Source organism: Arabidopsis lyrata (assembly GCF_000004255.2).
Source record: "Arabidopsis lyrata subsp. lyrata unplaced genomic scaffold ARALYscaffold_5, whole genome shotgun sequence".
NCBI lineage: Eukaryota > Viridiplantae > Streptophyta > Magnoliopsida > Brassicales > Brassicaceae > Arabidopsis > Arabidopsis lyrata.
Genome location: NW_003302551.1, coordinates 15,652,068 through 15,678,036, shown reverse-complemented (window position 1 = coordinate 15,678,036; position 25,969 = coordinate 15,652,068). Strand labels below are relative to the sequence as shown.

At 37.1% G+C, this 25,969-nt stretch overlaps 6 protein-coding genes across 8 annotated transcripts in view; 4 read left to right on the top strand and 2 right to left on the bottom strand.

Annotated features, from left to right (window-relative positions):
* Positions 1–1,130, top strand: part of LOC9313880 (non-specific lipid-transfer protein 12) — a 2,436-nt gene extending 1,306 nt beyond the window's left edge. Inside the window, exon 2 of the mRNA XM_021024748.1 lies at positions 916–1,130. Coding sequence (XP_020880407.1) covers positions 916–934 — 19 coding nt within the window. The 3' untranslated portion in view covers positions 935–1,130. The remainder of the gene's footprint in view (positions 1–915) is intronic.
* Positions 1,131–3,009: 1,879 nt separating this feature from the next.
* LOC9312163 lies at positions 3,010–5,564 on the top strand. Its single transcript, XM_021024747.1, has 4 exons — positions 3,010–3,499; positions 3,592–4,051; positions 4,515–4,633; positions 4,803–5,564. Exons 1-4 carry the CDS (start codon positions 3,368–3,370, stop codon positions 5,262–5,264), a joined length of 1,173 nt encoding a protein of 390 aa, XP_020880406.1. The 5' UTR covers positions 3,010–3,367; the 3' UTR covers positions 5,265–5,564.
* Positions 5,565–5,707: 143 nt separating this feature from the next.
* Positions 5,708–10,667, bottom strand: LOC9313879 (disease resistance protein RPS4). Of its 3 annotated transcripts, none has more exons than XM_002876048.2 (7): positions 10,582–10,667; positions 9,597–10,155; positions 8,331–9,477; positions 7,906–8,226; positions 7,004–7,819; positions 6,420–6,916; positions 5,708–6,323 (listed from the first exon to the last, which is right to left on the bottom strand). In XM_002876048.2, the coding sequence occupies exons 2-7, from the start codon at positions 10,076–10,078 to the stop codon at positions 5,999–6,001; spliced, it is 3,588 nt and encodes a 1,195-aa protein (XP_002876094.1). In that variant the 5' UTR covers positions 10,079–10,155; positions 10,582–10,667; the 3' UTR covers positions 5,708–5,998. The 3 variants fall into 3 exon arrangements, with proteins under 3 accessions (XP_002876094.1, XP_020880401.1, XP_020880402.1); XM_021024742.1 differs by lacking the exon at positions 10,582–10,667 and having other exon boundaries at positions 9,597–9,839; positions 9,910–9,979; XM_021024743.1 differs by lacking the exon at positions 10,582–10,667 and having other exon boundaries at positions 8,331–9,515; positions 9,597–9,657.
* On the top strand, positions 10,078–14,883 carry LOC9313878 (probable WRKY transcription factor 16). The gene is made up of 5 exons (XM_002877764.2): positions 10,078–11,001; positions 11,086–12,142; positions 12,231–12,527; positions 12,609–13,982; positions 14,075–14,883. Exons 1-5 carry the CDS (start codon positions 10,589–10,591, stop codon positions 14,687–14,689), a joined length of 3,756 nt encoding a protein of 1,251 aa, XP_002877810.1. The 5' UTR covers positions 10,078–10,588; the 3' UTR covers positions 14,690–14,883.
* Positions 14,884–17,027: 2,144 nt separating this feature from the next.
* LOC9312162 (receptor-like protein kinase FERONIA) lies at positions 17,028–20,384 on the top strand. The gene is made up of 2 exons (XM_002877763.2): positions 17,028–17,190; positions 17,368–20,384. Exon 2 carries the CDS (start codon positions 17,407–17,409, stop codon positions 20,080–20,082), a length of 2,676 nt encoding a protein of 891 aa, XP_002877809.1. The 5' UTR covers positions 17,028–17,190; positions 17,368–17,406; the 3' UTR covers positions 20,083–20,384.
* A 132-nt stretch (positions 20,385–20,516) lies between these two features.
* On the bottom strand, positions 20,517–22,687 carry LOC9313877 (mucin-6). The gene is made up of 5 exons (XM_002876047.2): positions 22,493–22,687; positions 22,170–22,266; positions 21,952–22,063; positions 21,251–21,883; positions 20,517–21,141 (listed from the first exon to the last, which is right to left on the bottom strand). Exons 1-5 carry the CDS (start codon positions 22,593–22,595, stop codon positions 20,803–20,805), a joined length of 1,284 nt encoding a protein of 427 aa, XP_002876093.1. The 5' UTR covers positions 22,596–22,687; the 3' UTR covers positions 20,517–20,802.
* Positions 22,688–25,969: the final 3,282 nt, after the last annotated feature.

Here is a 25,969-nt window from a genome sequence, read left to right as displayed (position 1 = left end):
AATTACGGAATAACTTTTCCCGCACAAAAAATTTTTTGGCGGGAAAATTTTTTGGCGGGAAAAAATTTTACGGGAAAAATTTACAAGGTATTTTAAAGGTTTTTTACAAGTGTTTTGGCGGGAAAAATTGAGGGATCACTTTTCCCGCCAAAAAATATTTTGTATTTTGTGGATCTAATTTTGTTATATTTGTGATATCTTTTATTAAAAGAAGGGTAATTTAGTCATTTTGTACATAAAAAGGGGTATTTTTAAAAATGGACAGCCAAATGGGGCATTTTTGAAAAGGGGTATTGAAAAAGGGGCATTTTTGTGAGTCTCCCATTTTTATTTTAAATTTTATTTTTGGTCAATATTTCTAAGTTAACTTTAACCAAATTTTTTTTTCTAAGTTATTGTTTTTAATTTTTTTTTATGCAAACACTTTTAGAAGTTATTAATTAATTAAAAATTCAAACACTAATACAACTCTTTTTACATATATAAAATATAGTTAGCTACTTAGATAAACTCCTAACAATAGTTTCAAAATTCATAAATTATTGGTAACATCCGTCATCTTGGCAAGAATTCCTTTAAAATTTGGAACACGGGTTTTTAAGATTTTCAATACCCATGTTTCCCGAAGCCAACACAGGGCTACGCTTGTTTACAACACACCCTTGTGAAGTTGCTAAACTATAGTCAAAAGACACTCGTATAAATAAACTGGTAATATTATTATATAATTTTTGACATTAACGAATATTTGATAAAAGTTTTGTAACTAATTCAAATGTTGTGGATAATAAGAAGAATGGACAAACGTTTTTTTTAATGCTTGTATAAATGAATAAATGCATTTGGATTTTGGAGTTAAGTTGTTTCCATTGTCATTCATGATAGATATTTGTTTTGGTTGTTTGAATGTTGCAGTATATCGACTGCCGTGTGAAAGAGCTAGGCTACTGATTAGATGTAAAAGGGAAGTGCCGTGTAATATTGACTTATCAAAGTTGCCAGCTTTTAACCCAATTAAATAAAAGTATTTTGCTGTTATATTTCCCATTTTGTGATTTTCATTTTCTTATCTATGTAATCAAACCATTTCATATGCTAATAATGACAACGGATCTCTCACTCTCCCTCTATCTCATTCTCTCATGTTTCTTGTTAAAAAAGAAAGCAAAACCAACACCATATCTCCACGCTTGAACAGATATGTAGCTCACAGTTACCATTAGCAATGATCTATACGTATGAAAGAAAATTGGTTGTAATACATATATATATGTATGTATCATAAAGAATAAAATTGACTGTTTTACATTACATATGATCAAGAGATTGCAGGATGATTTTAAATTTTACACACAACCACAGAATAAGAATTGATCAACTTAATTACAAAAACATGTAATGGCAAACAAAGAATTAACCGCACGTGTCCCCAATGTTTTGTTGTGCGCTAGCTGTCGAAGAGTACCTAGAAAGAATTAACAAAACGCGTGGCGGTAGAGTCTGATCCACCAAATGAATCATCTAGGCCGCAGTGAGAGACGTTGCATGTCGATAAAAATTGAAGTTTCGACGAAGACATATTGGATTTATTAGAGACTTTATGAGATACGGAAAAATAAAGATCTAAGAAAGGTAAGAAGTTGTTCGTAAATCAAAGGAGATTTCGATTCTAAGAGATGACGGAAATGTGGTAGATCGTCATGTGTAGATGATATTAAATTTGGATGAACAATGAAATGATGGAACATTAGAATGATAGGAAAATCTAAACATATTAGTTGAATAGAGTGTACCAAATGTTATATTTTTTTAACACTTGCATGGTAAGATATGTGTTTCAAGCTAGCATAATAGCATTCATTACCTTTGGAGAGAGAGAAACTCGCGACGTCATGGAGAAATCCCCAAATCTTTGATCAAGCTCATCGACAAACACGTACGAAACAGACTTTCTTCGATCAAGGATGAAAGATTGGCTGGTTCACTTCAATGTTGGTTTGCTTCTAGAAGTTCATAAGTAGCCTAATTCTTTTAATTCTTTAAGACCTTTCGAAACAAAATTGCACTTGTTGTAAAAAACGTTTTTAAGTTTGAATAAATTTTACATTCAATTAAAAAAAAAAAAAGTTCACTCACTGTTTAAACATGTCAAAGTTTCATAAATGTTGTAAAAGAAGGATAGAAAATAACATAATTCCGTTTCTAAATAATTAGTCAATGGGCCTGGTGGACTTATGTGGCACAACATAATTATAAGAAGGTTCGATTAGTTTTTTTTTTTTTTTTTTTTTTTTTTTTTTTTTTTTTTTTTTTGGTAAACCATAAAGTTCGATTAGTTAAGTTAAATATAGGCCTGGGCATTCGAATTTCGGATCGGATTTGGTTTGGATTTATTCGGATTCGGATAATTCGGGTAGGAGATTTTATTATCCGTTCAAATTTTATGACTATTCGGATCGGGTTTGGTTCAGATAGTGTCAGATTCGGATCGGTTTCGGATCGGTTTTGGATTGTTTTTTGAGTAAAAAGAAACTAAAAAAATGTTCAATTTAAATAAAAAATAGTTTAATCTCACTAAAATTTGGCTAAGTTTTCCAAAAATATGTATAATTTTAACAAATATAACTAAAAACTTTCCGATATCTAGGTTATTTAGGATATATTTTTTTTTTGTCATCCGAAATTAAGATATTTTTGTTATTTGTTATAAAATTATAGCTAAATATAACTAATATTTTTGGATATATAATTTTATTTTCGGTTTTCGGTTTGGATCGGGTTCGGTTTGGATAATTCGGATAGGAGAATTCATTATCCGTTCGAGTTTTGTGACTATTCGGTTCGGATTCGGAGCCAGATTTTTCGGATCGGTTTTTGGATTTCGGATTTTATGCCAGGCCTACCTAAATAGGTAGTACAATATTAATCAAATAATTAGCCAATGGGCCTAGTGGACTTATATGACACAAATAACAGGCTTTTAGTTACGGCCCAAATAATTCTCCGACGACTCCGTCAAGTGGAGGGATCGTGAAACCGGCTCCACGATTCGATCCAATTTCAGACGCGACTCGAGAGCCAGAGCCACTCTTCGTCTTCTCTTCGATCTTCAACACCAGCAATTTCTGATTACATCTATCATCCGTCTCTCTCTCACTCACCGTTTTGCCAATCCTTTGCGTGAAATTGAAGCTTGGTGCCTGAACTGTGATCTGCGGAATCTGCGATGCGTTTTGGACGACCAGACTACTGATACCCTGAAAAATGAGCTTCTGGTGCAAATTTTCAAATTTGGATCGAATCAAGACCACCACCGGCTAATAAATCAACCGATCGAATCATAATTTAGGGTTTGACCCTGATTGCAATGGATACAAGTCAAGTCTTATCACTTCTTCTATTGATTTTGTTCATCTCCAATGCTTCTTCGTTCGATATTTCTCGTGAGCTAGTTGATGAAGAAACACACAAGGATAATTCAAATTCAACCACTAAACAAGTAAACTTCGATTCCTTTCTGTGTTTTTTCGTTTGATCTTGTATAGAGTTTTGAGCAATGTGATTTGACTTTACTCTATGTTTATGCTTCAGGAGTCTCCGTTGCTTAATCCTAAACCCAGTGGAGATGGAAAATCCAATGTTACCTCATCAGAACCTACTCTGCCAACTAGTAATTCGACGAATCCTAATCCTAAAGAGCCTGATTCAGTTAGTCCACCTCCGCCACTGCTACCTGGAATTGAGAGGAATGATACGAAAGTGTTAAATACAACAGAGCTGATAAGCCCGCCTCCACCTCCAGCGAACCTAACCGATAGTCAGGATAGTGGAAAGCTACCGGCTAAAATGGCGCCGCCTCCAAAAAGTTTGGAGAGTGGGAAAAATGGGACGGAGCCAGGTAAGGAGAGTCCGCCTCTGGCTAAAGATCCTGATAAGGCCAAGGACGATAAGGGGAGCTCAGAGTCTGCCAGTGTAGAGACCTGTATAGGAAAGTCTAACATATGTAGAACTGAGAATTCATTGGTGGCTTGCACTTTGAGCATTGATAAAGGTATTTTTGCACCTTCTTTGTTGTGATGTTTTCTTTGATTTCGGTACTCTTGGTTTCAACGTTTACTCGAAATGATATCTCTTGCATGTGGCTTTCCTTTTTATTGAACAATGCAACAATATTAGTCATGTTAGCTTCTTGAATAAAAGCCATATAGTAGGTTCTGTTTGCTGCATAGAGATGTCCATGAAAATGGTTGGATAAGTTGTAAATAAATAATCGTTGGGGATGATGGCCTTTATGAAATTAGAGATCACACTAGGATATGTTTTACATTATTCAGAAGCCTGTTTGACATTTTTACGTTGTGTTAATTTGTAAATGATTGTGATCTCAATGACATGAAACTTTCCTAGACATTCTTATAGTTATTCCCCCACAATTTGTAAGGTCTCTGCTTTGTATGTTCTGTTTTATCCAGTTAATTGGATTTTTATTTTAAAGTTGTGTTTTATCATTGCAGGTTCTGCTAACTGGTTGATTCTAGTTCAAAATGATGGTGAAAAATCTCTAAAAGCAAAAATTGTACTTCCGGTTAACTCTTTACAAGAGCTGACACTGCCAAAACACCACAGTCAAAGGGTACGTCTTTCTATCTCCTTCCGAGTTGATTCCATTGATAAAAAGCGTTATCTTTGACATATTTATCTCTGGAAGTCTGATTTTTTTGTGATTATTAATGATTCAACGCAAACATTACTCTAGTTATTCCATGGTACTAAACTGAATCGATCTGTTTTCACTTGCACAGATAAACATATCCATTAGTGGAGACACAAACAAGATCATACTAGACGGTGGAAAAGGAGAGTGTGCGCTTCACATGTACCCATCAGAAGAAAACACCTTACCATTCCACTTTCCCTCATATGAAAAGCTAGTGACGCCCATTAACGGCGCCTATTTCTTAATTGTATCCGTCGTTATTTTTGGGGGAATTTGGGCATTCTGTCTGTGCCGGAAGAATCGCCGTGCAGGCACTGGAGTGCCTTACCGTGAGCTAGAATTGAGCGGAGGACCAGGCTTGGAAAACGAGTCAGTGGTCCATGACGTGGAGACAGCGGACTGGGACGAGGGTTGGGATGATGATTGGGATGAGAATAATGCTGTGAAATCGCCCGGTGGTGCAGCAAAGAGTGTGAGCATCTCAGCCAATGGCTTAACAGCGAGGGCTCCGAACCGAGATGGCTGGGATCATGACTGGGACGACTAGAGATTTTGTGTTATAATCAGTGGATACTATTACAGAAGAGTCAAAACCACTTGGATACAGTTTACTGCAAAGAAGACGTGACAGGAAAAAAAAAAAAAAAGGTTAATGTATACGCAATTTGCCTATATAAATATTTTTAAAAAAAATTTCTTTACCAAGTTGAAATGTCAAATTTTGTACTACAGTCTCCCAAAAGTCCAAAACCTGTGTTTGTTCCAAATTCTTAATCAGATTTTGTAACATTTTCATGCGAACGCATTTAGTTTTGTACTCTCATTTCCTTATCAAATTCTTTTGTAATACTTGTTGTACCAACACTTTTCCCTCGTTGTAGCAACATTTTGTATTTCTGTTTTTTAGTACTACAAATAATTAACTGATGGAAACTTCTTATTTCTACGGGGTTAACTTTAAGTTAATAATGGCTTTAAATAAATAAAAAATACTATATGAGTACAACTGTAAAAGTATATATTAAGCTCAATGTAACGAAAACCCAAGCATTCAAATCAATGATTCACACAAAAACTTAATACCCAAAGAACTTAAATTACCATTTAGGTGGGTACAAGCAAACAATCAATAAAGAAAAGAGTGATAGAGATAAATCCAACAGAAGAGTTTTTCTACCAAGTCCCACGTCTTGGAAATCTTCATTCTTTGGTTTCTTCTTTTATGTGCACTGGTGGTTCTTGGCTACTCATCTAGAGTTGATAATCTTATTCTTCCATTGTTCATAGATGTTTTTGGAAGTCACAACAAGTAAAACATACCCATTTCGAAGTTTTCGCACATGGGCGTGGTTGTGGTTGAGCTTCACGTGGGGTGATGATATTGATTTGAAATTCTGCATTGTCAGCTTTTTCAGGTGAAGCTTCAACCTCTGTGGTAACTGTCTCTTGGCTCTGTTCTGGACATGTTTTGACAACATGGGTGCATCTACTACTTGATCCATACGTCCAATCTTCTGACACTTTTACAGCACTTAGATTTTGTTCAGCTTCTTTCACTTCCAACTTCTTTAAATAATTTCCACTGCTCCCAGCACCTTCAAAAAACCTGCAACCGGATAAAAAATGGATTCTAAATTTCCTAAGATGGCTCTGAATAATGAAGGAACTCTCAAAAAATCAGAGAAAGAATTAAAGAACTAACCTTAAGCCGCACTTGAGCACTTCGATTCTCGGTATCTCACTCTTACCATCTATGACCATAAAATTAAGGGAGGCCTTAGTAGGACTACATTTACTAGATTGCGTGGATTTTGTAGGATTAGAGCTGCTAAAATGCTGGTTTTCAAGACGTTTAAAGATCTTTGAACAACTGATATACCCAATAAAGGCATGCTCTGATGCAATAGTCTCAACTATATTGTCCTGATTACTCCATCTTCCAACTGGGAATGAAAATTCGATCCACGACCCTTCTTTTACTTCTAGTTTGAATGTGCATTTCACCGAAAAACAGTTGATTTGTTCTTCAGATTTTGGAAACGAGACAACAGCACATAAAGCTACACTGGCAAGCCTATTTTCGTGCCAATGTGGAGGCATTCTGAGCTCTAATACAGGTCCAACAGCTTCATGACAGAACCATGAAGGTAGTTCACTTCCAGGAAAGCAAATACTGAACAAAGGCTCCGAATCAGAACCCTGCAAAGATATTCACAAGAAAATGCATATACACACGAATATTTATGAAATAGAGCAACATATACTGAAGGAGATCATGGAACTGACATTGCAGCGCTTTTGTGCATCTAAAAGTAGCTGACATTTCCTTTGAGCAAAGGAAGATATTTCTTCTTTTGCACTCCTTTCGAGTTTGTTGCAGTTAGAGAAAATGAATGTTGAATAAATCTGTTGAGTTGTAGTAAGGCATGCCAGTGGATTCGAGACTGTCTTAAGTGAGCAACAGCCGTGTGCATCTAAGTGTTGAAGATTTGGTGGAAGCTTTGGAATAGATGTAAGTCTCTTACAATACTTCAAGTCCAACCATTTTAGTTGAAAAAGTTGGCTGATGTTATCTGGAAGGGAGCTGATCTGATCATTCTTACTGAAGCATAAACATTGTAACGACGATATCATTGGAATCTCTGTTATGGTTGTAGCATCCAATCGTAATATCTCTAAAACCATAATGCTTTCGCGGATTGCAGGAAATTTTTGGAGCTTCGAACAATCTGAGAGTATCAATTCTTTAAGAGCTTTCAAGTCATCGAGACAATCCGGAAACTCCTTCAGCTTCGTGCATCCTTTCATATTCAATATAACAAGTCTCTGGAGTATATTGAAGTTCAAAGGAAGTTCTTTTATTGAAGTGCCATCCAAGTATAGAGTTTCTAGATTTTGTGAGATCACCCGGAATTCTTTAAGGTTTGAGCAGTTGCTGAGGATGAGAATTTCCAAAGAGACTAAATTTATCTCCGGAAGAGACTTGAGACTTGTGCACCCTTTTAGATTTAGGAAAACAAGACTTTGAGCCTTTGATAACCCCGACAAGTCCCACAAGTTACTTGAATGATTGAGATTGACCCACTTTAATTTTGGTGTATCCTGTGACAACACAAGTTTTAGCCACCAGTAGAAAAAACTATCCATGTTAATTTAGTCATATAGTCAAATGATAGGAGGAGGCACACCTTATCCTTATCATTACTCCAGATTCGTTCAATCTTGCTGTGGGGAAGCTTAAGGTCGACAAGATTTCGAGGGTTGAAATCTGGTGGAATTTCCTTCAATGGGAACTGTAGCCAGTGGAGATATCGGACCTCGTTCAGTGGGAAGTTTAGTCCATCAGGAAGGTTTATCTTATTGTTAGGTTTACATTGCTGAGGACAATGTGAGCTATAGATCTTGAGGTATCGGAGACCGTGCATCGGTTTGAAAGTGCAACTGTCTAAGCTCATCTCTCTCTTCATTTCATTCATGTTTAGGAAAATCCCTCTGACTTCTGCGCCTTCCTGGGAGACAAATCACAGTCGTCAAATCTATTATTCATGATATACAGTAAGTCTTGAAGAACTTTATAAAATATATGAAAAGGTTTCTTGTTTTTAAGGCTCACCTCTATGTTCTTTAGCACATCCGTTATGTCTTGGTGGTGCCACAACCTATGTGGCCCCCTTCTATCTTGAGTGTATGCTCTTCGGCAAAGTTCCCTGGCGAAAGTATATAGCAAATCATGCATCTCTACTCGGTCCTCAGAAACATTAATCATGAATTTATTCATGAGAGCTTTTATTTCACTTGCAGCTTCAGATGAATCCAGTAGACTAGCAATGTAACTCTCATCTTCCGATCTAAAACAAGCTATGTCGAGAAATATATCTTTATGCTCTTGACTCAGCTCATCATAACTTACTTGTAACACATCTCGAATACTCTGGCTGGAATTTTCTGCAAGTGTAGCCAATTTTGTTTTCCAATGGTCCTCGTCTTTCCCATTAAGATCTGCCCCCAACAACTTTAGAACAAGTGGATGACCTCTACCATAATGCACAAACTCTTTTGATAGCTTCATGATGACTTCATTGTTGTGTATGTTGGAATGATGATCGAAGGCATAACGCCCAAAGTGGCCTAAGCCGTCTTTGTGGTTCAACTGTGGGACAACATAAGTATAGTCAGCCACATCTTGGATTAGTGATTTGTCGCTTGTTGCAATGACAATCCTACTTCCCTGCCTAATCCAGTCGCATCTCCCCAGAAGAACATCTATCTGTTCCTTGTCACTCACATCGTCGAGAACAACAAGAACTTTATGCGTATATAGTTCCATCTTGTAAGATTCATATGCACATCGAGTAGATTCTATGTCTGGAATTCTCACACCGAGTAACTCTTCCAAGAGTAATGCAGGCAAGCAATCCAACCCGAGCTCCTTCGATGTTCTACGAATATCTTGGATTAACCCATGCCTTAAGAACTTGCACCGCAAAGATTCATATATCTCCCTTGCAAGAGTAGTTTTACCAATACCGGGCATCCCAACAACTCCCAAAATCCGAGTCTCCTCACAATCAAGATCTAGCTTCTCCTTCAATTCTTCTAACCGTTGTTTGAGTCCATAAATCTCATGCTTTTCTCTTCCTAAGGACATTGAAGTGTTTTTCGAATGATAGAAGAAAGCATCTTTGGTTTTGTCCAACAAAATTTTGCTCAGCGCTTCTTTAACCTCTTCAACAATACCATTGATGAAGTTGTTCTCGTCGCTACAAAAGTGAGTAAGAAAAAAAGCCAAGCGGAGATCCTAATTGTGAAGGTCAAACTCTAACAAAGTATTAAACTTGTGCTCTAGATAAACTATATTAGGAAATTTAAAAGATGATACCTCTTTCCATCGAAGGGGAAGCCGATCCGGTCTGCAACAGAGCTCAAAGCTTCAGACCACTGGTTTTTCTGGTGAACATCAGCATTGCGCAAATTTTTGAATACATAACCGAACCGTCCCTTCTGATACCGAACTTCGTATGCTTTAACCTTGTAGAAGATGGGAATGATGAGGAGTTTTCCCTTGTCCATGCATTCCTTCATCTTCACCAGCTCGTTCAAGCACCATTTCGACTCGGTGTACCTAAGAGAAAAAATGGCCAAAGCGATCCTCGACTCTTCAATCCTCTCGAAAAAGACATGTAAAGGTTTACCTTTCTGCTCATTCGTGTCTATGAAGATGTTGACCCCATGCCTAACCAATGCACTTCTGAGATGGCTAACGAAGCTGTTCCGCAGCTCTTCTCCTCTGAAATTGACAAACACTTGATGCTGCGGTGGCAAGGGAAGTGCTTTGACCTGGGAAGAAGAGGCCTCCTCCATCGGAGTTTGTTAGGAAACAAATCGTTCTTGTGTTTCCTTTTGAGATACAAGACAGACGACATGCTTGCACAAACAACCTAAAAGATCCTCTTGACCAGTTCTACTTCTCTAAGAAAGCTACAAATTTAACAAACTATAACTTGTCTATCACCCTTGTATTATTTTAAGTTGAAGTTGAGGTTTGTGCAAAGATAAAGTATTGTTTGCTAAGTTGGCTTGTGACTTCTTCCAATGCATTATGAAAAAGACCAATTATGATGAAATTATGCAAAAAGAAAAACCGAAACTTCCGAGAAGAACTCGATCAAACAACACAATTCCAAGAAATTTGTAAGAAAAAGTAGGTCAACACTCTACTCGGAACGACTTCTTCATGGTGAGGCACGTCTCTTACGAATTCACTAATCTAGAATTGATCTAGTCTAAATGAAAAAAAACCCAAATCAAAAAATCCCCTGAATGTAGGTAAGGTGCAAGAAAAACCGAGAGGTTGTTTCCGTTACCTTAATTATGGTGGATTGCAGCGATGTTTACATCAGCTTCGATAGAAGAGAGGATACGGTACGGTACTCTTTTGTCAGCCACCTCTCCGCCGCTTTCCACCGCAGAGGAGTATCTTCGTTCACCGGAGAACACGGCTCCGATTCGGAAACCAATGGATTCTCCAAGTTGGAGAAGTCTAGGGCTTCTGTAGTCGTTTTCTCTGAGAAATACCCGTCATCTAAGTCATGCATGGAGGAGCTGCTCAAGGTTTCCGAACACCGGAGAAAAAATTGTCTCGCGGTGGTTCCGGTGTTTTACCCAGTCACGAAATCGTTTGTGAAGAAACAAATCTGCAATTTGGCCGATGTTAGAAGCGATTGGCGAACTGCTCTATTGGAAACTGTAGACTTACCAGGCCACGAGTTATACGATACGCAAAGGTTTGAACTTTGAAGCATTTAAAACATTTCTAAGTATTCCAATTTTAAATATTTTACTCATTCTCTACAAAAATATATATGCAGTGACTCTGACTTTGTGGTGGAGATTGTGGCTGATGTGCGTGAGAAGCTCAACATGACAGACAATATTGGAATCTACTCAAAGTTGGGCAAGATAGAAACATTGATTTACAAGCAACCATGGGGTGTCCGCAGCATAGGAATATGGGGAATGCCCGGCATAGGCAAGACGACTCTTGCTAAAGCTGCTTTTGACCAACTCTCTGGTGACTATGAGGCTTCTTGTTTCATCAGAGACTTTCACAAGGCGTTTCATGAGAAGGGACTTTATGGTTTGTTAGAGGTACATTTTGGGAAAATTCTTAGGGAAGAGCTTGGCATAAACAGTTCCATTACAAGACCGATCCTCCTTACAAATGTTTTACGCCATAAAAGAGTTCTTGTTGTTCTTGATGATGTGTGCAAGCCTCTAGATGCAGAGTCGTTTCTTGGAGGGTTTGATTGGTTTTGTCCGGGAAGTTTGATCATCATAACTTCAAGAGATAAACAAGTGTTTTCTCTATGTCGGGTCAATCAGATATATGAGGTTCCAGGTTTAAATGAGGAAGAGGCTCTACAGCTATTCTCGCGGTGTGCATTTGGAAAGGACATTAGAAATGAGACTCTTCAGAAACTATCAATGAAAGTGATTAACTATGCTAATGGAAATCCTTTAGTTCTGACTTTTTTTGGATGTATGTCAAGGGAGAATCCTAGACTTAGAGAGATGACATTCCTCAAACTCAAGAAATATCTGGCACATGAGATTCATGATGCAGTCAAGAGCACATATGATTCGCTCAGTTCCAACGAGAAGAACATATTTCTTGATATTGCGTGTCTTTTCAGAGGAGAAAATGTCGATTGTGTGATGCATCTGCTTGAGGGATGTGGTTTCTTTTCACGTGTTGAAATCAATGTTCTTGTTGAGAAGTGTTTGGTGAGTATCGCAGAAGGCAGGGTGGTGATGCATAATTTGATCCAATCCATAGGTCACGAAATTATCAATGGAGGAAAGAGGCGTTCCAGACTGTGGAAACCTTCAAGAATTAAGTATTTTCTAGAAGATACACAAGTTTTGGTCTGTTGAATTCTGTTATTTTCCCACAAAGCTTAATATTAGAATTTGAGTTAAGTTCTTGATCCATCTATTTCCCTTGTTGTTTCAGGGTAGCGAAGATATTGAAGCCATATATCTGGACCCATCTGCCTTAAGCTTTGATGTCAATCCTCTGGCGTTTGAGAATATGTATAATCTTAGATATCTGAAGATTTTCAGTTCCAATCCTGGAAACCATTCTGCTCTACACCTTCCCAAAGGCGTCAAATCTCTACCGGAGGAGTTAAGGTTACTGCACTGGGAACAATTTCCATTGTTATCCTTACCACAAGATTTCAACACTAGAAATCTTGTTATACTCAACATGTGTTACAGTAAAATTCAGAGACTTTGGGAAGGAACCAAGGTAAGAAAAGTTCTATATGCCTTTGAAAACCAATTACTCTTGCGTCTCTGTTGTTATTTTCTTAACAATTTGTTTTTCCAGGAACTTGGGATGCTGAAAAGGATCATGCTTTGTCATTCACAACAACTAGTTGATATTCAAGAACTCCAAAATGCTCGAAATATCGAGGTAATTGATCTCCAAGGTTGTGCAAGACTACAAAGATTTATAGCAACAGGTCATTTCCAGCATCTTCGGGTGATAAATCTATCTGGTTGCATAAAGATCAAAAGTTTCCCAGAGGTTCCACCTAATATTGAGGAGCTGTATCTCAAACAAACTGGCTTAAGATCAATACCAACTGTGATCTTCTCTCCACAAGATAACTCATTTATTTATGATCATCAAGATCACAAGTTCTTGAACCGGGAGGTCTCGTCTGAATCGCAAAGTCTGTCAATCATGGTTTATCTAAAATACCTCAAAGTTCTTGATCTTTCTCATTGCTTAGGGCTTGAGGATATTCACGGTATACCAAAAAACCTGAGAAAGTTATATCTTGGTGGCACCGCCATACAAGAACTGCCTTCTCTCATGCATCTTTCTGAACTGGTTGTATTAGATTTGGAGAACTGCAAACGCCTTGAAAAGTTACCAATGGGAATAGGTAACTTGAGTTCTCTTGCGGTGCTTAATCTCTCTGGATGCTCAGAGCTTGAGGATATTCAAGGTATCCCAAGAAACTTGGAAGAGTTATATCTTGCTGGCACCGCTATACAGGAAGTGCCATCGTCAATCAAGCATCTCTCAGAACTTGTAGTTTTAGATTTACAGAACTGCAAAAGGCTTCGACATCTTCCGATGGAGATTGGTAACTTAAAATCTCTTGTCACACTTAAGCTAACGGATCCATCTGGGATGTCCATAAGAGAAGTATCCACATCAATTATCCAGAATGGTATATCAGAAATTAACATCAGTAATTTGAATTATCTTCTCTTCACTGTCAATGAGAATGCAGATCAGCGTAGAGAACATTTGCCTCAACCAAGGCTTCCATCTTCAAGTTTACATGGCTTGGTCCCAAGATTTTATGCCCTAGTATCTTTATCCCTCTTCAATGCATCCTTGATGCATATACCGGAAGAGATTTGTTCCTTGCCTTCAGTAGTGCTGTTGGATCTTGGTCGGAATGGTTTCAGCAAAATCCCTGAAAGCATAAAGCAGTTATCTAAACTACATAGCCTTAGATTAAGACATTGTAGAAACCTCATATCGCTTCCGGTGCTTCCCCAAAGCCTGAAACTCTTGAACGTGCATGGTTGTGTGTCTCTAGAGTCAGTTTCTTGGGGATTTGAGCAGTTTCCTAGTCATTACACCTTCAGCGATTGCTTCAATAGGTCTCCAAAAGTGGCTAGAAAACGAGTTGTAAAAGGCCTGGCTAAAGTAGCAAGCATTGGCAACGAACGTCAGCAGGTATCTCTCTCGTTCTCATTCCTTCTCTCTCACTCATGCATTCTCTAGCATATATCTAACTTTTGATTTTTCCTTTTCCTTGTTGGGACCAGGAACTCATCAAAGCACTTGCATTCAGCATTTGCGGTGCGGGAGCAGATCAGACATCCTCTTATAATTTGCGGGCAGGTCCATTTGCAACGATAGAGATAACTCCTTCCCTGCGGAAGACACTCTTGGGGTTTGCTATCTTCATTGTAGTTACGTTTTCGGATGATAGTCACAACAACGCTGGTCTTGGCGTTAGGTGCGTAAGCAGATGGAAGACTAAGAAAAGGGTCTCTCATAGAGCAGAGAAAGTTTTTAGGTGTTGGGCTCCGAGAGAGGCTCCTGAGGTTCAAAGGGATCACATGTTTGTGTTTTATGAGGATGCCGAAACGCATCGAGGTGGTGGTGAGGGAAACAAACCAAATCTAAGTTCTAATCACGTTGAATTTGAATTCCAAGCAGTAAATGGGAGAAACAAGGTCTTAGGAAGTAATTGCATGGTGACAGAATGTGATGTTTGTGTTATAACAGCTGCAACTGGTGCGACGAGTCTCAGTGTAACAAATGCTAGTAAGGACATGAGTTTAAGTAAGAATCATTCTCCAAAGCTTTCAAGTGTGCTTGCTAAGCTTCAATTTAAGCGCCCTGGGAGGTTCGGTGGTTGTGTTTGCCTAGAGTGAATAAAAGTTAAGAGTGGGAAGAGTATATGTGACTCGTCTCATGCGTGCCCAAATGCAAAGTAGCTGAAAAATGAAGTATGTTTGAAAATGTAATTTGTGTTATTTAAAATTTCCATAAACTAACATAAAAATGTGTTATCTGAAAGAGAATTAATGATATGTTCATGTGAATATGTAATGTAATGGTTTAAAGGATCTTTTTTCTAATTTTGAAAGACACAACAGAGAAAACAAACTCTGTTTTGAAAAAAGAAGGTGTAGACTGTAGACTAAAAAATTGGTGGTGTTTCGTCCTTAACCACGGTTAACCCATACCGTCTTGTGCCAAAATTCATATGGCATTGGCATGCATAAGATCTTACTTAACCATTGCAGAAACTTCCTTGCTAAAAGTAATCGCCGATTTACCAAAGTTTAAAAATGAATATCTTAATGCTTCTGAGTGAGTATATTTGTTGTATTCAAGGTTACTCGTAGACATGATCGATCAAAAGGGAGGCTAAGCCGATTCTCATAAACATATGTGCACGTTGAACCGTGATGGCTGGGATCATGACTGGGACGACTAGAGAGTTACAATGTTTATATCAAAGGATGGATAACCATTACAGAAGAATGAAAACCACTTGGATACAGCTGTGTCAAGGATGGAACCCCGGCACGAAAAGTGTCAAGAAAAAAAAATCGGGCCTTGTGGCCTAGTGGTAAAGGGGCCTAGTGAAAAAAAAAACAGTTGTGACTTCCGCCACCAGGGTTCGAGGCACGGCCACTGGCAGGTTTACATAGGGGAATTGCCAGCCTCGTGGGATTAGTCTTTGGGCCTAGGAAGCCTTTGGGAGACCTGCGGTTATTCAATAAAAAAGAAAAACCACTTGGATACATATACCTGCAAAGAAGACAAGACAGAAAAAAAAGAAAAAAAAAAAGAGAGAGATTAATGTATACGCCAGTGGGCCTATATAAATTGTAGAATCCTTAATTCTAAGGATTATGTTTTGAATTATGAATTAATTATGTCATTTTATTAATTGCGAATTTGATATATTTATTCTTGAAAAGCCTTGATAATGTGGGAATTTGACTTTCATTTTTATGTGTGTTTTAATTTTCTAACGTTCTTGTGCAAGTTGTATTTGCTCTTATTTCCTTGTGAGAAAAGGAAAAAAATACTACAGGTAAATGACAAGATACGTTGATGGTAAATAAAAGGGAGAAGACGCTTCTTCTCAAAACACATTTGCTACACTGTTAAAACAGAGAAACAGAAAATAGAGTTGATTATTCAAGTGTTGTGTGGCTGTTTAGTTTGAGAGAGATAACCTTGGGAAGAGGTTGCTGCCGCTGTGAGGAGCACGGAGCAAGGACTTCAGCAAGAAGAAGACATCCATGATTAAGGGGAAGTAAATGTTTTACTCATGATATCTTAGATCATGTTTTAGATAGATGTGTTAAAACTTGTGTAGAAGTTTTATTTCTATCTTGTATTGTCTTTTTAAAGTTATCTAATAAACTTGTTTGCAGCCGAGGACTAGTGGTTGGTTTGAAAGAGAACCAATCGATACCTCGTTAAATCTCGTGTCGTCTCATTATTGTTTTATTGTTTAAATCGTTTCCATTATTTATTTATTATATTTAGTCTCAAGAAATTTTACATAGTTTCCCAACCAAATTTTGGCCTATATAAAACCTGTGTTTTGTTTCCAAATTTTTAATTTCAAATATTGTATCATGCATACGAACACAATTATTAGTTGTGTACTTTCCATTCCTTTTTCAGTGTTAACAGTCTCTTGGAAAATTCTCTGTACCAACACGTATTCATATACAATTCACATCAAGAGGATTATTTACATTATATATGTCTCTACCTCTATATCAGTACAATTATCAATTATTATTATTGTGTCTCTCTAAATCAGTACAGGTAAAATTAGATAGACAAGGCCCACTTCTATATGGGCCATATGAGATCAACCGAAAGAAAAGCCCATGATCACGTAAACTAATCTAACTAACAAACGAGTTACTATCAAAACGGGCCCCGCTCTTTTCCCTTTTATAGTATATACAATTGCCAGCTCAGCCACGTGCAGTGACCCACCGCACACAAAAATACGCGTTTTATAAAAATTATCTTGTCTTTCTTTTAATGGATTTGTTTACACTCACATTTTATGAACTGTCATCCAAACCATACCAATCAACATTATCCTTGGAATGGTCGGGACATGTAATTCCAGCTGTTGTTATTCAAATCAAAGGTCATTATCGTCACTTCACCCACCTTCAAGCCGGCTTCAATTAATTAATCTACTAATTTAAATTAAAATAACGTTAACGCGTAGAGGGAGGCAACAATCCTGTCCGTTTTGTCGTCTTTAACTATACTTACCTCTCCACTCATTAATTGTTCTCTCTCTCTTCCCCCAAAAAAATATCTCTGTCTTCTCCAAAAACTCTCTCCGATTTCATCGCTTAGGGTTTCTTCGCCGATTCTTCAGGTATGTTAATCATCATCTTCTTCTTCTTCACTTCACTCTCTTTACTTCTGTATTCAAACTTCAATCTCATCTGTTTCTCTATAGCTTAATTTCGTTATCAAATGATCATCGTTTCTTAAGCTCTTTCCATTTTTAGATCTGCTAAGTTTTATAGTTTTGATTTTGTTCTTTGGATAGATCTGAGAAGAAGAGCTTCCCGGAGACTGTTCTTGATCGATGAAGATCACGGAGGGACAATTCCGTCTCTCTCTTCTTCTTCTCTTATCTGCAGCAACTTTAATCTCAGCTGCTGATTACTCTCCAACAGAGAAAATCTTATTGAATTGCGGTGGTGCTTCTGATCTCGTTGACACAGATAACCGTACATGGATCTCCGATGTCAAATCAAAATTCTTATCTTCTTCATCATCAGACTCCAAAACATCACCAGCGTTAACACAAGATCCTTCCGTTCCCGAAGTTCCTTACATGACGGCTAGAGTTTTCCGATCTCCTTTCACTTACACTTTCCCTGTAGCATCAGGTCGTAAATTCGTGCGTCTCTACTTCTATCCAAACTCATACGACGGTCTCAATGCTACGAACTCGTTGTTCTCCGTCTCCTTTGGTCCTTACACTCTTCTCAAGAACTTTAGCGCTGCTCAGACGGCGGAGGCGTTGACTTACGCTTTCATCATCAAGGAGTTTGTTGTGAATGTTGAAGGTGGAACATTGAACATGACGTTTACACCGGAATCAACTCCGTCTAATGCGTATGCGTTTGTTAATGGGATTGAGGTTACTTCAATGCCTGATATTTATAGTAGTACTGATGGGACTTTGACCATGGTGGGATCATCTACTTCTATTACTATTGACAACAGTACTGCTCTTGAGAATGTTTATAGGCTTAATGTTGGAGGGAATGATATCTCGCCTTCCGCCGATACGGGTTTGTATAGGTCGTGGTATGATGATCAGCCTTATATATTTGGTGCAGGACTTGGGATTCCAGAGACTGCTGATCCTAACATGACCATTAAGTATCCTACGGGGACTCCTACTTATGTTGCTCCTGTCGATGTTTATTCAACCGCTAGGTCGATGGGTCCAACAGCTCAAATCAATCTCAACTACAACCTTACTTGGATTTTCAGCATTGACTCGGGGTTTACTTACCTTGTTAGGCTTCATTTCTGTGAGGTTTCTTCCAACATCACTAAGATCAACCAACGGGTGTTTACAATCTATCTCAACAATCAAACTGCTGAGCCTGAAGCTGATATTATTGCTTGGACTAGTTCAAACGGGGTTCCGTTTCACAAAGATTACGTGGTGAATCCTCCAGAGGGAAATGGACAGCAAGATATGTGGCTTGCTCTTCATCCTAACCCGATTAACAAGCCGGAGTATTATGATTCTATTCTTAATGGAGTAGAGATATTCAAGATGAATACATCTGATGGTAATTTGGCAGGTCCCAATCCTATACCTGGTCCACAGGTGACTGCAGATCCATCCAAAGTTCTAAGCCCAACTTCTGGGAAATCAAAAAGCAATACGGCTATCGTTGCAGGCGCAGCCAGTGGTGCGGTTGTTCTGGCCCTTATCATCGGTTTCTGTGTGTTTGGTGCTTACCGCAGACGTAAGCGTGGTGATTACCAGCCTGCAAGTGATGCAACATCAGGGTGGCTTCCACTTTCTCTGTATGGAAATTCACATTCTGCTGGCTCGGCCAAGACCAACACAACAGGAAGTTATGCCTCTTCCCTTCCGTCAAATCTTTGCCGTCACTTTTCGTTTGCTGAGATTAAAGCAGCCACTAAAAACTTTGATGAGTCCCGGGTGCTTGGTGTTGGAGGTTTCGGCAAGGTTTACAGAGGAGAAATTGATGGTGGAACTACAAAGGTAGCCATCAAGCGAGGAAACCCAATGTCTGAGCAAGGTGTGCACGAGTTCCAGACTGAGATTGAAATGCTTTCAAAGCTTAGACACCGTCACCTTGTGTCCTTGATTGGATACTGTGAAGAGAACTGTGAAATGATCTTAGTGTATGATTACATGGCTCATGGTACAATGAGGGAGCATCTCTACAAAACCCAGAATCCTTCTCTTCCGTGGAAGCAACGTCTTGAGATATGCATAGGGGCAGCCCGGGGCTTGCATTATCTACACACTGGTGCAAAACACACAATCATCCACAGAGATGTGAAGACAACAAACATTCTATTGGATGAGAAATGGGTGGCCAAGGTCTCTGATTTCGGGCTCTCAAAGACTGGTCCTACACTAGACCACACACACGTAAGCACGGTCGTGAAAGGAAGTTTCGGTTATCTTGACCCAGAGTATTTCAGACGGCAGCAACTGACTGAGAAATCCGATGTCTACTCCTTTGGCGTCGTTCTATTCGAAGCCCTATGCGCACGGCCAGCCTTGAACCCAACACTTGCAAAGGAACAAGTGAGCTTAGCTGAGTGGGCACCATACTGCTACAAGAAAGGCATGCTTGATCAAATAGTCGATCCCTATCTCAAGGGAAAGATCACACCTGAGTGCTTCAAAAAGTTTGCTGAAACCGCGATGAAGTGTGTACTAGACCAGGGCATTGAGAGACCATCAATGGGAGATGTTCTGTGGAACTTAGAATTTGCGTTGCAGCTCCAGGAAAGCGCAGAGGAGAGCGGAAAAGGAGTGTGTGGTGACATGGACATGGATGAGATTAAGTACGATGATGGCAACTGTAAAGGAAAGAACGACAAGAGTTCTGATGTGTATGAAGGGAATGTGACGGACTCGAGGAGCAGTGGAATAGACATGAGCATCGGTGGTCGGAGTTTGGCCAGCGAAGATTCAGATGGACTCACTCCAAGTGCTGTGTTTTCTCAGATCATGAATCCAAAGGGACGTTAGAGAGTCTTAAAACACGGTACACTACTACCTACCTTTCTAAACCGGCTCCATCCAAAGGAGACGGGTTCGTTTCTCCTTTTTATATTTTTTCTCTTAACTATTTATTATTATTCCCTTTGCTGTTATTTATTTAGAATTTTGGATTGTGTATTTGATACTACCACGATGGAGAGTGTAAAAAATAATGTATTTTTTTTTTTTTCTTCTTTCTACAAAACATTAAACATGAATCGCGTCAATGTACTCTTTCGTTTGTTATCTATAACGCTTTTGGTAATGGATGTATCGTTCGTTACTAACTATTACAAGTCGAACTCTTATGAACATCATAAACATGTGTGAAATATATTGCGACACAAATTGTAAACGAGTAAGAATAAGAATAATCTTTTTTTTTTTTTTTTTTTTGAACAAAGTTAGAATTAGAATAATCATGAGCTCAAAACTACAAGAGTATACACCTTATAACGGAATCCTACAATGGTGTATACTCTTGCAAATATTTTGATTTATAAACAGGAAGGGTCTAACAAAAAGCTCAAAGCTGTATATTTCTGATGATCAATACAAGCAAACACTTTGAAAAGAAAAAAAAAACGAGTAGAAGAACTCCTATTTTTATAGTTTTTCTCTTGATTGCATAAAAATTTAAAAAGAGTGAAACATGAATATTTTTCCAAGCAGCTCTCTTGTAAACTATAACAAACAGGAAAATAAAAGTCAGAGAGGAGGGAATAGATCAGGAGGAGATTCGAAAGCATTGTCGAAGATGAGAGATTGATGAGATTCATCATCAATGTTAAGCAGCCAGTTTGTATCCTTGACATCTTTAACATTCAAGAGTGCGTCGTAACGAGCACTATCTTTCTTATTCTCCGTGTTAGCTCCTTCTTTCGTTAAGTTTCTTCCATCTTCCTCTTCATGGTTGCTGCTGCTGCAGCTGCCTTCACTACTACCACACGGCTTTCTTAGACCCGAAGAAGAAGATCTGATGCTGTGTGGATACAACATAGTGCTTGAAAACGTATGTGTACTAACTTTACCATTTCGTGCCACGTCCTGCATTTGAAGTGACATTATTATCGTCAAGCAAAACCTAATAAATAACTTACTATTTAACTGACCATTGTAGACGTTTTAAATGACAAAAATATTCAGCTCTGTTTACCAAGTGATTGATAGCCATTTGAACCGAAGCTCTAGACAATTTTCTTCCTGGCCTAGTTGAATCCACAACAATGGCAGATGGCTTTACAGATTTGGGAGTTACTGTTGTATGCGAGACGCCTGAAAAAGTCGGAATCCGAGAAGGAGAAGCAGAGCGCCCTTTAGGCCTCGTTCTTGTAACATCCGGTGAGGTGTTTCGTTTTGGCGAATTAACATTCCCCACTGGTCTACCGAATGCTAGAGTGACCGTTTCTTTTAGTCTTGGTGGTGTCCGAGGTGTTGCTGAAACAGATGAAGAACGAACATTGGTCTTACTTGAATTTGCTGCAATCTGAGGCTTTGATCTTGGAGTCAACGATCTTGATCGTTGAGCGTCTCCAGCTTTATTGAAGGAAGGATTTGTTGAAGTAGTTGTACTGATTCTTGAAGGAGTTGAGGATGGTGATGGTGTTTTGCGTGATAAGGGAGTTAAAGATCGTGAGACATTTCGTTTTGGAGAAGAAGCTGAAGCTGAAGCTGAAATTGTTGTTGTTGTTGTCTTCTTGGGGACCGAAGAGGATCTGATGGTGGGAATGTTGGAGGGACGAATTGTTGAACCGCTTCTCGTTGGTCTTGAAGATGGATCACTCTCGCTCTGCGCGAAAAAAAAAATATATATTACATGAGCATACATGAAATTATATCGAGCTTGTTGCATCATACCCTTAAAGCAGCCCTTTTAGTGGTTATGGACTGAAGCTTGGAAGTTGTGTTTCTAGCTTCTAGAACCAATCTAGAAAGATCTCCTAATGGAACTTCTGCTATGGTATAAAGCCTAAGGAACAAAAACATTATATATGTTATAACTTGTATTCATTGTCTATTTCAGGAATATATATTATTGCGTATAAATTCAAATGAGGGATTACATAAATTCTTACGGTTCATTTGCATGTATCTTGTGATTCTTGTCATCTTCAGGGCCATGCTTAGCAACTTTAGCTTGTTGGAAAGAATGTCTTCCTGGTTTAATCAAAACTGCATACCAAATAGAACATTCTACATCACATTAATATGGATGACTTATTGGAAGACGGATTATTGTATACAAAGAATTGGCAAAAAACTAGCAAATTGAAATGAGAATAGCATCAAAGCGGTCTTAATAGTTATTTTCTCTTGAATACATGAACAATTTCAATGTGTGTTGGTGTAGAAAAGCAAAAGACAAGTCAATGGTCCAAATAATAGATGATGATGGTACCATCTAAAGAAGTTCCACGGTTGACTGAGAAGAGATCCAAATTCTCATCGGCCGGGCGGTTGCTTTTTCCGGCAAGAGACTTTTTCAGACTCCGATCACTCATCGACGGTTAAAAAACACACGATCAAAGAAGATAGAAACAAAACAGAATTCAGATAAAGACAAAAGAGAGATAGAGAATGTTTCAAAAATTGTTAAAAATAAAAAGAGTTGACAAAGAAAAATAAAAAAAAGATGTGAGAAAGTGAGTGGTGGGAAAAGGTGGTTGGAGGTAGTTAAAGGAAGTCTCTCTCTCAGCTTCAACAAAGGCATTTTCCATTCCCGTGTGGTTTTAGTTTTCATGTCGTTTTCTTCCAATTTTTTAAAGCACGAGAGAGAAGATGATGTGAACATAGAAACTCAATTTGAGCTGATTATCTTATGACGTATAAATAAATAGACGTGTCACAATATGATGCACGGATTTAGATTACTTATCTAATTGTGTTACATTTATTTTGTAATTTTAGTTCTATTTATTCGGCCAAATTCTGTTTTTCTATCCACTTTTCATTTTTAGGATCATTTTTAGTTTTAATTTGAATTATGTCATAGAGAATATATAAAAATATATTCAAATACTCTTTAATTAATAAGGGAGAATTTCAAAAATACAGTAATACTAGATTTGAACCCGCGGTGTAATAATTTTTTTTTAAAAAATCTAAATATAATTAGTTTTGTTTATTAATAGAGAGTATAATATAATATTTCGACCTATTTTATAAATGTACCGTCCATATATCTATATTAATAGTTTTGAGTATATTAATTGTGTTTTAGGTTTAAATGGTATCTACATATACATTTTTACAGGGTTTTTTTGTATTAATTCATTTGGATCCGGGTTTTACCCGGGTTTAATTCTATCCGGATCTTGGATAAGAAATTTTAGGAATGTTGTAATAAAAAAAATCGCCATTTATGACTACAATTACTCTTATATTTCGGTTTAATCTTATTTCCTAATCTAATTTTTTCTCATATCTTTAAAAAAATCGTGGTATTGAAATATTATCTTAACATTGTCGATTTTATTATGGAAATTTAACTAATTACTATTAAATATTTTTGTTTCCTTATCTAGAATTTGATTTTGTTATGATATTATACGATATGGATACTATTTATTAATTATAAAACAATTCGTTTTTCCTTAATTATGATGCATAATATTCATACAATCTTATCTATCCAAACTAATTACTACCTTTAAACACTAATTTCATGGCATATTCCTTTACATTAAACGATTACATATATTTTATTCCAATTTTGTTATGATTTCAAAGATACTATGCTTGGTCACCAAGATCTTTGTGACCTAACTTAAACCACTATAAATACTCGAGCTATTGGCCTCTTCTCACATCGTCGAACTCCAAAACAACGTTTTCCTAGCAAAAGAAACTTTCATCTCCCAATGGAAGCTTCATTTGCATTCCTCCAAGGTCTAAACCTATCAAGATATTACGTCATTAGGATGGTTATGAGACAAAGAAATCATTTCGATCTGGTATTGTGGTTGTTGTGTGGGCATTTACAGCTATATGTTTCTTCATAGCATTACCTACACACTCTTGGCTATGGCTCATCTCGATCTTCAAGTAAGTTGCTGCGCAGAGCATTAAATCTATTCTTTTAACTGTAATCTAAACAGTGTTGATGATAATGTTTTATGTGTTCATTGTTATAGCTCAATTCAGGTCGTCATGAGTCATGACAAGCGTCAGAACGGTTCCAAACCTTAATTTTTTTTCATAATTGATTGACTCTGCATTATTCAGATTCATGTGTTTTCTTTTCTTCACAGACAAAGATGAAGTTCACTAGAAAGAGCACAGTCGGATGGAGCAACGGGAATATTCTTCTCGACTTTGCTGGAGGACTTGCTAATAATCTACAAATGGTTATACAATGACGGCAACACAATCGAAAGTTGGGTGAGGATCGTCACCGAGGATGGAGGAGGGCCAAGGAGTGGAGGAGAAGATGTGGTGGAGGAAGTCATCGTGGTCGAATGTTGCTAGATAATGGAGATGTGGAGAAGAAGATGATGGAGTAAAAGAGAAGAGTTCATGGCTTGTGATATTTTTAATATTTTTTGGGGAGTCAGAATGAAAATGAAAATGAATGTTGATCAAATATTTTGAGGTTTAAGGTTTTATCGTGTTTACACTTTTACCAATATTATCATTTTTTCAAATTAATTTTTGGTGTTATTTTCAATTCTTGATTCTTTTAATCACCAAAAGAATCCGAACATTGAAGTCACGATTTCTTCGATTTTGTAATTCTTTATTGATAATATATTTTTCACAATTTTGTAGTAACTACAAAAAGTAAGTAAAACATATAGTTCTATAAATAATATATGAAAGATTTTTTTAGATTGTCAAATTTGTTTCTATATAAAAAGATAATAAATCTACAAATAATCTCGAATATACATCTAGCAAATAGAAACTAATTATTTTTAATCATTTATTGGTAATATTTTCAATATATTAATAGTTATTTCTATATAGAAATATTACAAATATTATTATATATTTAATGCTAACATAATTCAATGAAATATTCAAATAATCCTTATCTATATGTATACATTTTTGGAGAATATTCAATGAAAAAATAAACATAAATGTGATCGATTTCTTTCCTATAAAATTGGTAATCTCTATCATATTACTAGCATAATACATAGCTAATTTATATTTTTCCTAAATCATTTCCAAATATATTATATTATGAATATATTTTTAATTATACTTGCTTAGCAAGAAGTTTTCTACTCACTCAAAGAAAACACTACAATTACGGAACTAATCATACATTAAAAAAAAAACAAAAAACAAATAGGAAACTTCCAAATAACTCTATTGACGGGATTGGATCGATATTAATACAGGATGATATACTACGGGTGAAATCCTAGAATTAACAATCAAAATACAATTATACAATCTGAAACACTAAACAAAATAAACAATATTAACAAAACAAATACAACTTAAAATTTCAAAATTTTAGTTATAAAATATCGTTTGTGATGTACTATACATTTAAATCAAACAAAACAATAGCATATATTTATAGATCATCCTAAAAAAAATTTTTGTTTTAAAAAAATATAGGCCCACGGTGTACGGCGTATCAATATATACATTTAAATTAACAAAAAAATTCATATATGTCAAATAAAATATTTAAATTAATAATTTAAAAAACATCAAATAATATTTAGGCCCGCGGTGTACCGCGGGTTAACATCTAGTATCTATATATACACTTAAACGACATTTGGCTTTCTTCTTCTTCTTGTCTCAGTTTAGGAAAAAAAATTTTTTTGCGGTACACCGCGGAGCTATTATTTTTTAAAAAATATTTTTCTTCCTTAAACTTCCAAATTTAGATTTTACCCCAGTCATACTATAT